The sequence below is a fragment of the Dipodomys spectabilis genome, unplaced genomic scaffold (genome assembly GCF_019054845.1).
Source record: "Dipodomys spectabilis isolate Male_0828 unplaced genomic scaffold, ASM1905484v1 ptg000095l, whole genome shotgun sequence".
NCBI lineage: Eukaryota > Metazoa > Chordata > Mammalia > Rodentia > Heteromyidae > Dipodomys > Dipodomys spectabilis.
The window spans coordinates 39,357,328-39,369,382 of NW_024870772.1; the positions used below are offsets into that span (position 1 = coordinate 39,357,328).

Consider the following 12,055-nt stretch of genomic DNA (forward strand, 5'->3'; position numbering starts at 1 on the left):
CTTACTCTAGATTATTGAACATTAGGCATTTTAATACCTGAGGAACTACTTCCTGAGCTTGTAGGAAGTTTGATGGGTGGAGGTCGATGCTTTATCCCCTTCCCCAAAACAGAAGATTGAACTGACAAGGTCTCAGACTGCTAAAAGAGTGATAGTAAACATACTTGTTAAAACTGAAATCAATAGTACTACATAGAAACAATCTATCACTACAAAGTATTCTTAGTGGTCGGTTATAGACTGAATAGTCTAAATATAACAAATAATTTCACTGGGACCTATGAAATACTTAACACTCAAAGGATGAGGGAAAGAATTTTGAATAGGAGAGAATCGGAGTGAAAGGAGCCAAAGACTTAAAAGGCAAAGCTTCTACCTTCTTCTACCTATCATTTCCTAGACAGTAACGCTTGAACCCAGATGACTAGTACACAGATATGTACTCTTTTCTATCATAAAAAGATAAATAGTAAAGTTTAAAGTAAAAACCAAAATTAAAGATTCTCTCTACATTTCAAAATATGATCCTTAACATCTTTTAAAAAAATAAGGTACAAAAACTATACATACTTCCCCTTCTTTCCCTGGAGAAGGCTGACTCAGATTGGCTGAACCACTAGAGCTGTGCGACATCTTGACTGGACATTTAGCTTCATTCTGGACCAATTCTTGGTACTGATTAACTATCCTGAAGTATTATGGAAAACAAGTAAGGAACAGTTAATCTCATTTTATTTCATTTGAACTCATGGCCTTGAACTTTCCAGGAGGTGCATAATCACTTGAGCTATACTCGTAGCCTTCATCTTTTTTTTTTTTTTTTTTCTGGTGCCAGTCCTGGGGCCTGAACTCAGGTCAGGGTGCTGCTGCTGAGCTTTTTTGCTCAAAGATATTGCTCTACCAATTGAATCAGAGCTCTACTTCTGGTTTTTTGATGGTTAACAAAATAGAGTGTCAAGGGCTTTCCTGCTGGATTTGAACTGCAATCCTTCTGCCTCCTTTAGTAGCCAGAATTCTAGGTGTGAGCTACTGATAAATTTTATAAATATTTTTATTCAAAACAAAACTGTAAATGGTTTTATAATTCTATGAAAAACCATCCTTACAGTAGTAAAATGCCCCCCAAATACAATTCAGTTCCCCTAAATCTCACCCTATGAAAATGATATTTATAGTTTTTTATACCATATTCTTTTCTGGAATTAACTGGATTTTAAAGTTGAAAGGGATTTAAGATCTAATTTTACTTCTGAGGTTAGCATATTAAATCATTTCATGTTCAAGCAGTCAAGTGCATCATGAAAATCAAAGTATATGGAAGGGGTGACATTGTAGTAGGGGTTCGAACTCAGGGCCTGGACCCTGTCCCTTTTTGCTCAAGGCTAGCACCCGACCACTTTGAGCCATAGTGCCACTTCTGGTTTTCGAGTAATTAATTGGAGATAAGAATTTCTTAATGATTTTTCTGCCTGGGCTGGCTTCAAACCCTGATCCTCAGCCTCCTTGAGTAGTACAGGCATGAGTCACCGGCACTCAGCCAGTAATATACTTTTTATCTGACTTAGATGCATTTAAAAAAAATTTTTTACCTCTCAGCATCAGTCTTTGACCCAATAATGAACCTAAAATGTTAGAGAGAGAAAAAAACTATTAGATAAGAGTGTTTGAAGAAGCCCTGGGATTACTTCTGAAGAAATTCCAAGTATTACAAGTATTATTCACTTTGACAAGTGCTGGCCATATTACTAAATCACAAAATTACTATGGCTTTTGCTTTCCTTTATTTTAATCTTTGAACTTGCAGGTTATTCTTACTGTTGTACTACATACAGAACTTTAAAATATTATTTTATACAGAGAATACATGAAAGAAGTATCTTTACCAAATCTTTAAAAATAGTCTGACTTTATGGCTCTTAACAGATTATAATTATTGAAATAATCTTAATGGATTACTTATATTGTAATTACCAATTTGAATGATCATCTGTGGAGGAGCTGAAATATAAAATGTAAAAAAAATACTTGGTTAATGTAGCTTAAACTTTTAACTTTACACTTATTAAAATATAGAAGAATGACTAAAAGATAACAAATCAGGCAACATTTCTAAGCAATTCCTGGATAATGGTAAACAACTCAATTCTCTTCTTGGCAAGAAAAGTAATCTGTTGGTATTTTGGAGAATATATACTTTGTGTTCCAGAGAAGATAATAAATTTAAAATAAGCCAATATACTTTTAATGGGAAGATTTTCAGTACAGGTAATATTAAACATGAGTATTTTTAACATTAAGTATATTAAATATTTAGTACATTTAAATTTTTAAACATTAAATATATTTCATAAAAATAAAAACGTTAAATAGACTAATATAGGTAGGTAATCAGAATATCTGGAATTTGTGTTTGTTAGCTGAGGATTTTTGTGCTGGAGCTTGAACTCAAGGCCTAAGCACTGTCCTGAGGTCTACTGCTCAAGGCTAGTGCTCTACCACTTATGCCACAGATCCACTTCTGGTTTTTGTTTTTTGTTTTTGGTAATTAATTGGAGATAAGAGTCTGATGGACTTTTTCTGCCTGGGCTGGCTCAGATTTCTGCCTCCTGAGTAGCTAGGGTTATAGGCATGAGCCACTAATGTCTGGATAAAGAGTTTGTTTCTTACAGGTACTATGCACTTGCTCTTAAAATCTACTTTTTCTACTCTAATTGTATTAGTATTAATAAATTAACATAGATCTGGCCTAGTCTTTTACTGCTGAGCTCTTTTTTTAAGTTTTCTTCTTTCCAAAACAATATCAACATCTAAAGTAAAAGTAACTAGAGGTACCCTGTACTAAATGTGTGTAATATATACATTTCGGAAGGCAAATTATATAAACTGTCAATACCAAAACATACCAAAGTATCCTTCAAAGCAAGTATAAAAACAAATCATGGGGCTTCTAAAAAATGTAATTATCTTAAATCTCAGACAACACGGTAACTATGACTTACTCATATCTACTGCCAAATGTAACTGGCTACTTAACCAACAAGAGTCCCCAAGGGGACATTTTTATTCACTAATGAATAAAAATTAGTAGTTTAAATTAGTAGTTTAAATAAATTCTGGATGCCTGAATTTGTCAATAAAATGTATTAAACAGAACTCACTGGGATGGAGACATCTGGCTGTCATTTTCTTCATCTGCTTTACATGGCTGTATTTTACCATAGTAAAGTGGATCACCAAGTGACTGCAAGATGGTCAGCTTTGTTTTTTGATACTGATTACCAGTTTCACATTCAAATAAGTAATCATCTCTTATATCCTGAAAAAGATAGAGCATCTCAAAGAAATTCTCAAGTAAGTAATCAGAATTAGCAAAGCTCAGGAATAAGTGACACATTAACTTATATCTGGCAATAGGAAAATAAGCTGCCATTCATAGACTACAGAAATGTTTAAGACTTAGTAAGAATAAAACTCAGATGGTTCTTGTACCAGGGAATGAACTCAAGGATACCACTGAACAATTCTGCTAGCCCTTTCTACTGGTTACTGTTGAGATACGGTCTCACTTTATGCTTTGGTTGACTTGAGCTATGATCCTCCTTACTTGTACTTCTCTTGTGTTGCTGTGGATGACAGCACAAACTGCTGCACCCAGCTATTGTGCTTTCCCCATAGCTGGAAAAACAGGTGTGCGTCACTACCTATTCACTGACTGAGATGCAATCTTGAGAACTGTTTTTTTGTTTTTTTTAAAACCTGGCTTAGCCTCAAATCTCCATCCCCGGATTTCTGTTTCCCTGGTAGCTAGGACTACAAACTTGAGACACCATATCCAGCAGGATGTTTCTTTTTCTTTTTAGAAAAAACAAGACAACAAAGCATTAATGTCTACTATGAAGTATGGATATACCATTTAATGATAGTAAATCATTTAAACACTTACTGAACACGGTTAGCAGCACTAAACAAGTAGTGCCTCATGCAATCCTTACCACATCCCAATGGTGGGCACTATCTCCATATTACAGGTAAAGGATTAAGTGAATTGTCTGGGGTCCTGTAGCCTGTAATCCAAACCCTCATGTTGTTCTACCCCTCCCATGTCTCCAGTGCTGTATAGGATTCTTTTTTTCATACTACTTTGGGAATGAGAGTGCCAATGGAATATTAAACTTGAGAGTAATATGGTGGGATTTCATACACTTGACATATACATTGCATGTATAACATGACTTTCAATATAAAACTTTTGAAAGCCAATCTATTTTTTTATTAGTCTTGCCATTCATATAAAATATCCTATATAGAAAACATGTCATTATTTTGTCACTAGGGTTCATCTAATTTAATATATTATGCCAAATTTTGTCTAAGTTACTGTTGTAATAAAAAAAATAGAGTATTTTCATTGAGACATCCTTGTAAGAATGTCCTAGTTTAATACAAAAAAACAAATGTAGTTCTTTTCTAAGACAAGGCTTCCCTATGTGGCCTAGACAGGACTTAGATTAGGTGTGCACAAGGAACAACTAATGAAGTTAAAATTACTCTATTTGTTAACTTTGAGGCAAAATAATTATTCCTTCTAAGAATTCACTACATCTTCAAGAATTTTTTTTTTAATCCTACATTAAAAGCATTGTATTTTTAATTAAAAAAACTGCAAACCCATATTAGAAATGGAGAATGGGAAATGATCACTTACATGGGCTGGCCAAATTGTTGGTTGTGAGTCATCAGATTTGATAGATTTTTCCACTTTAGCATATTTCTCCACCTAAATAGGCCAAGACACCAGATAAAATGGAATCAATATACTGACTAGAGAAGAATTGAAGTAGCTGAAGAATATAAAGCATAGCTATTAACCCCCAAATTCTTGTATCACTAATGTTAGTAACTCTTGTGCTTAAGTAATTTAAAATTTACCTGCTATGTAAGACAATCTGTCAATTAAGACAAGTTTAATAATAAAAAATAAAATTAGCATCTGACTGTATACTAAATAGTTGCTTTTTCTGGACAGTGCCCTTTCTCATATTATAAACTGACACCACATGCTCTTAAGAGACTTTCCTTCAGGGAAACTCAAACGTCAGAGATAATGGCAGGATTCTTAATAGAAGTTGTCATCTATTAGTGGTAACAAAGTTGGGAAGAGAATATAGAAGACATAGTATTAAAGTTGATTCAAATTTTGAAATATTTGTCATTTAGGCCATTTATTTTGTAGTATGTCTAAGGAATGTGTGCAAATGAAATGTTGTCATGTGCTTGGCAGCAATGATTTTTAAGAGTAGGGAAAGTATATAGTTCAGTGGCAAGGAGTCTGTGCTTCACCACACAAGGCCCTGGCTTCAAACCCTAGATCAAAACAAAATGAAGCAAAAGGAATCCAACCAACAAACCCAAAACAACAGAAATTTAGACTCACTTGAGCACCTGTTAAAAGCACATTTTTAAAATTTTTTATTATTTTTTAATGTCCCTCTGCTAGAAACCCTTATGTAGGTCTGAACTGGGGATTGAAATTTGTATGTTTATTCTATGGCAATCTTCTGACTGAACTAAGTTGATAAATTATTTTATTTTTATTTTTTAGTCAGTCGTGGGGCTTGAACTCGGCCTGGGTGCTGTCCCTCACCTTTTCAGCTCAAGGCTAGTGCTCTACCACCTGAGCCACAGTGCCACTGGTTTTCTGGTAGTGTATTGGAGATAAGAGTCTCATGGACTTTCTTGCCTGGGCTGGCTTTCAACTGTGATCCTCAGATCTCCACCTCCTGAGTAGCTAGGATTACAGGTGTGAGCCACCCGTGCTTGGCTAGCTGGGAAATTATTATTAGGGCTTTGCTACTTAAATTCTGGTTCTTGGGCCTAGCACCACTTGTAAGCTTGTGAAAATAGCAGCCCAGATTTGCTGAATGGGAATTTACAATTTAATAAGCTTCCTAGGCAACTCATTCAAGTATTAACATTTCGGAAGAGCCGGGCACTGGTGCTCACGCCTGTAATCCTAGCTACTCAGGAGGCTGAGATCTGAGGATCGCGGTTCAAAGCCAGCCTGGGCAGGAGAGACCATGAGACTCCTATCTCCAATAAACTACCATAAAACTGGAAGTGGCGCTGTAGCTCAAGTGGTAGAGCGCTCACCTTGAGCTGAAGAGCTGAGGGACAGCGCCCAGACCCAGAGTTCAAGACCCACGACCAACCAAAAAAAAAAAACATTTTGGAAGAACTGCTTTAGATATTTACCTTGCCCTCCTTCTAACAATTTACCCACAACATCTATTCTTATGCTATGTTCCCTTAGGAGCATATAAGTTTCAAAATGACAATATGACTTACCTCTCCAAGTTGTATATAGTCTATTTCTACTTTTGGTTTTGTGCTTTGCAGAATTATCTTTAAATTATAGTAACTTGCTCTTTGCATGCAAAAAAATATGTAACAACAATTATAAAGAACTGGATGAACCATAAACCAGAATTCAGAGAACATCAGGAAAATATAAGATCTCTCATCAAAATATCTTTATATCTAATCATTTATAATTATGTATATTTGAGATTAGTAAAGAATAAACTTAAGGTTCCTAGTGGTGGTCATTACTCCAATATTAATCTTTAACCAGTTTGAAGAAAAAAAGCAAGTAAGAAAATTATGAAGAAAAATTATGGAAAAATCCAGTAGCAGGCTAGTTATATTACATAATGAACACCACATTTTTCTAATTTTCAAATTATTTCATTATGCTGCTCTAAACTCTGAACTCTATTCAAATGTTATGGCCTTATGTAACAATGGAAAAATGTACTGGTACTTAAAACAGGAAGCTGATATTCTTAAAAAATTGTTTTTAAGAGGAGATTCTTTTCTAAAAGTACCAGTTGATGGTAAAATTAGAAACTGTCTATTAAAAAAAAAAGAGCATTTCATGAATTGACTTACTTCTACTTCAGATGGCATGACCAAATTACAGGGACTACGCTTCCACATATCTACACACTGAAAAATAAAAAAGCAGTGTAATTACACCAAAACATTCAAAATAAGACAAACCTTCTGACACACTTAAGCTTTCTTTAAATTATGAACAATACATACTTACATTGCCTGCTTTAGAGATTTTGAGGTCATAATGCTGACCTGCCTTTCTTTCCTTTTTTTTCTGTAAGAAATCAAGTAATTTCAGCTGAGGTGGAGGGGGACAGTGAGAGAGATCCTGCTGCCGATTCAGGGAGGACCTGGAGTACCTCTTGAAACACCTGCAATAGTAAAAATCTGAGTTCAGCAAAGTTAACTGACTTATTATATGTTTAAACTAGTAAATATTAAATACGTAATTAAATCACAAATATTTATAGAACATTACCACATGCCACGCAATGTCCTAGGCACAGGTGAAGTGAAAATTAATATGTCAGACCAAATTCCCATTACCATGAAACTGATAGTCCAGAGTGGAAACAATCATAAGTAAACAGATAAGATAATTAAATTCAGAGTTCAGAAAACACTATGCAATAGAGGGGAAAATCCAGTTCCATGACGAATAAGTAAAAGGGAGGACTACATGAGAAAAGGGAGGGAAGAAAAGGACTGAAAAAAAAAAATAAGTGAGCTAAGTCATGAATAATAAGAAATTAGCTATAGGAAGTTAGGGGAGAGGAAACTTGTTTCTGATCTAGGCATGTAAGAAGCTAAAAGTCAGCAGGATATCTGAACAAATAAAAATAGGTCCACTTGAAAACTGGTATATCACTAGCTGCACACAGTGTTACATACCTGTAATCCCAGCAGTTTAGAGGCTGAAAAGACCAAGAACTCAATGCCAGTTTAAGCTACGTAGTAAGACTATTTCAAAAAACTAAGAGATAGGTATGAAGTACTTACTAGCATTTGCAAGTCACTGGTTTTCACCTCTAGCACCATCAAAAGGAAAAACACTACAATGTTCTATGCTTACTATGCTTAAACAGGATTTTTATCCTATATAAGTAGATCTGTACCATAAAATTTGAGAATGCAGCTAATGACATGAGAAAGAATGAAAAGTGCCCATTTTTTTCTGGTGCCAGTTCTGGGGTTAGAACTCAAAGCCTGGGTGCTCAAGGTTAGCACTCTACCACTTGAGCCATAGTTCTACTTCAGCTCTTTGCTGGTTAATTAGAGATAAGAGTATAATAGATTAGGCTTACGATAAAATATATATAAATATATATACACATATATATACATATATAAATATATATACATATATATATATATATACATATACACATATATACATACATACATATATATGTATATATATATACATATGTATATATATATATATATATATATATATGTATATATATATATATATATATATATGTATATATATATATACTCGGGCTGGGAAGGTGGCTCAGTGGTAGAGAGCTTGCCTTGCATGTATGAGGCCCTGGGTTCGATTCCTCAGCACCACATAAGCAGAAAAAGAAGCCGGAAGTGGCGCTGTGGCTCAGGTGGTAGAGTGCTAGCCTTGAGCTGAAGAGCTGAGGGACAGCACCCAGGCCCAGAGTTCAGGCCCACAACCGGACACCCCCCCCCCCCCCACAAAAAAAAAGTATACTCAAGGAAAATACACAATAAATAGAATTTAGAGGTACTTATGATACAAGTATGAGCAATTACCGTTTCATTGGACGAGTATTCATCTTCTGCCTGTTATAGAGCAGTCTGTTTGCAGTGCAGGCTACTGCTACAGAAGGATCAAGACACAGTGGTTCAGCTGTAGCCAGAATCAGTTGGCTCTCAAGCAACAGCTTGTCTTCCTGAAATGTAAAAGAACATGTATATCAGACACAGGATTTTTAAAGAGTAATCATACATGTCGAGTATATATATTCCCTGAAACTACTATGCTAAACACTATAGTAAAATGTAGTAAATTCTAGCTTCCAACATTAGCGTGTAAATTCAGAAACTTCACAACATCAAGAAAATTCTAATGGGAATCTAGTAATTTGTACTAGATTTGTAATTTGTATATTGTATTATATTGTGTATTGTATTTTGTAAGTTGTATATTGAATTCACAAACTGCTTTGTTAAATGACAACTTTCTTTTTTGGTCCTAAGCTTGAACTCTGGGCCTGGGTGCTGTCCCTGAGCTCCTTTTGCACTCTATCACTTGAGCTACAGCATCATTTTCACCTTTTGTGATTAATTGGACATAGGAGTCTCACATATTTTCCTGTCCCAGATGGCTTTGAATCATGATCCTCAGATCTTAGCGTCCTGAGTAGCTAGGATTACAGGTGTGAGCTTGGTTGCCTAGCTCTGGCAACTCCTTTGTATATCTATTTAAAGATAATAATAATAAAAAAATTAAAACTAAATCCCCAAACCAAAAAACTAACCTGGGTCCATTTATGGTTATCACTTGTTATTGAATGAACATCACAGATTAAAGTCTGGAATAAAATTTTAAAAATTAATGCATACTCATATGAACATTTGGAAACATTAACGAATGAAAATCCCACTAAAAAAGAAAATTAAACATTCCATACCTGCATCGTTGGTCGTAAGAGAATGTGCCTGCTCTGGTAACCAGGAGACTTCATATTACTCGACTGCCTATAGTCACGTATTTCTGCTATGACGCACCCACAATGAAAAATATTAACCTGTTTTTGAGGAAAAACATTTACGTTTATGTCATTTTTCAAAAGCCTAAAAAGTGAAGTTTATATTGAAAATTTCACATTCTTTTTTTTTTTTTTTTTTTTTTGGGTCCAGTCGTGGGGCCTGAACTCTGGCCTCAGTACTATCCCTCAGCTCTTCAGCTCAAGGCTAGCGCTCTACCACTTGTGAGCCACATTGCCACTTCCGGCTTTTTTTTCCTGCTTATGTGGTGCTTAGGAATCGAACTCAGGGCCTCATGCATGCAAGGCAAGCACTCTACCACTGAGCCACCTTCCCAGCCCCTATTTCACATTCTTAATAAACTTTTTCCTTAGCAAAGTTCCCAACATCACTGGAGTTAAGTCAAGGAAGTTAAGGAAAAAGCAAAGAATAAGGCAATGATTGCCAAAGCTGGCGATTACAAAGTACAGACATAAAGGCCAGTTTCTAGCCCCTACCTTAAAAAAGCTTCATAAAAAAGAAGTTCCCCTCCCTTCTTTCTTTTCCATGTGTGTCTGTGTGCCAGTACTGAGGCTTGAACACAGGGCCTGGGTGCTGTCCCTTAGCTTTTTCATTCAAGGCTAGCATTCTACCATCTGAGCCAGAGCAATACTTCTGAAATTTTACTGCATAACTGGAGATAGAGTCTCACAGACTTTTTCTGCCTTAGCTGGTTTTGAATCCTATTTGATTCTCCTATCTCTGCCTCTTTTTTTTTTTCCCCCTACTCCTGGGGCTTGAACTCAGGGTCTGGGCACTGTCTCTGAGCTTCTTTTGCTCAAGGCTAGAATTCTACCACTTAAGCTACAGTGCCACTTCCGGCTTTTTATGTTTATGTGGTACTAAGGAATTGAAGCCAGAGCTTCATTCATGCTAGGCCAACACTCTACCACTGAGCCACATTCCCAACCCAGTATCTCTGCCTCTTGAGTACTGAGAATAAAGGTATGCCCTACTACACCCAGTTTTCCTTCATAAAGGGAGATTTCAATTGATAACCTAATTCCTCTAATAACATTTGAAGAACTGAATAACTTGTACATTTTGCTGCAGTACATAGGTTAAAGTATTCCACAATAAACCATTTTAAAAGTAGCAATGCAAAAGGTGCCATTTCTTGTTCTTAACACTGCTGAAAACACTGGTAAAAATTAAGTATCACAGCCAGGCATGGTAGTATATGACTTGTTATCATAGGAATAGGGGGGTGGAGGCAGGAGGTTCAAAGCCTTGTTAGTTCAGGGCCTGGTTGGGCAATATAACAAAACCCTGTTCATGTCTCAGAAAAGATTAAATGTAATTTATCAAATACCAAAGTTATTTGTTTCTAGAAATATATATATATATATACATACATATATATTAGTGGCACAACAATATATCATATATATATATATAACAAATTTAAAGACTATTTTAATTTATATATTTGAGATGTTTCTTAATATTTTGAAATTCCTAGGCTCAGGATATCCTCCTGCCTCAAGCTTCTGGGCAGGTTGAGCTACAGGCACATACCACTGTGCCAGGCAGGAACTGTTTTCTAAAAATATTTTGTATATTTCAATTATGTTAATATATATTTATACTGACATTTCTTTGTAGGCAGGACACTAGAAAGAAGAAATGTTTATACCTGAGATTTTTCTAGAAGATCAACTAGAATAGGAGGTAATTCTTCTGCATCTAAGTATTCAAGCAACTCTCCTTCTTCATAAGGTAGTCGAATGGTCTCAGAATCTTAATTTTTAAAACAGAAAGTTTATAGCAATGTTTAGGAAAATCAAAAAGTTTAGGCACATAATCTAAATCAAAAACAGTTTTTCAAGAAAAAAATAAAATGGGCTTTTCTAACTAATGTCCTTCTTTACTTAAGCCCTATTACTGAAAGACTTCTTAAAAATAAGCATTTTAGACCAGAAAGGGAAAAGCAGCCTAATATATTATGGCAACACATCTGACATAACATTACACTTCAAATCACAGCCATCAGTTATCAGAACATAAAACTAATGATTTACTGCACGTTAATTAATCACATCTGGAAGATAGATAGGATGGTACTTCATCTAAAAATGTTCACTCTCAGAACAAAATTCTGTTGGTGTTATACAATTATTAACAGAAAAATTCCTAAGTGAACTCTCTGTAGAACTCTTATGGTTATCACATCAATGTTTTAGATCACTGTAGAGAAATCTAGGAGTATACACAAGGATCTTTTCAGAAACAAGAGAAATATTTTAATATATAAAAAATTATTAAAGGTTCCAGACTCAAAATACAAAATGCAGCCAGGTACTGGTGGCTCATGTCTGTAATCCTAGCTACTCAGGAGGCTGAGATCTGAGGATCATGGTCCAAGCCAGTATGGGCCGGA

General features: G+C 35.3%; 1 protein-coding gene across 15 annotated transcripts in view; it reads right to left on the minus strand.

Annotated features, from left to right (window-relative positions):
- Supt20h (SPT20 homolog, SAGA complex component) overlaps positions 1 to 12,055 on the minus strand; it is a 35,430-nt gene that overhangs the window by 13,169 nt on the left and 10,206 nt on the right. For 13 of the 15 annotated variants that reach the window (XM_042685341.1, XM_042685347.1, XM_042685353.1 and 10 more), the window contains 12 exons: positions 11,312 to 11,415; positions 9,561 to 9,677; positions 9,408 to 9,461; positions 8,680 to 8,819; positions 7,109 to 7,265; positions 6,949 to 7,005; positions 4,706 to 4,777; positions 3,159 to 3,316; positions 1,972 to 1,998; positions 1,590 to 1,622; positions 571 to 688; positions 38 to 140 (listed from right to left, as the gene is read on the minus strand). In XM_042685341.1, the coding sequence (XP_042541275.1) occupies positions 38 to 140; positions 571 to 688; positions 1,590 to 1,622; positions 1,972 to 1,998; positions 3,159 to 3,316; positions 4,706 to 4,777; positions 6,949 to 7,005; positions 7,109 to 7,265; positions 8,680 to 8,819; positions 9,408 to 9,461; positions 9,561 to 9,677; positions 11,312 to 11,415 (1,140 nt within the window). The remainder of the gene's footprint in view (positions 1 to 37; positions 141 to 570; positions 689 to 1,589; positions 1,623 to 1,971; positions 1,999 to 3,158; positions 3,317 to 4,705; positions 4,778 to 6,948; positions 7,006 to 7,108; positions 7,266 to 8,679; positions 8,820 to 9,407; positions 9,462 to 9,560; positions 9,678 to 11,311; positions 11,416 to 12,055) is intronic. The other 2 variants (XM_042685344.1, XM_042685343.1) reach the window with 1 other exon arrangement.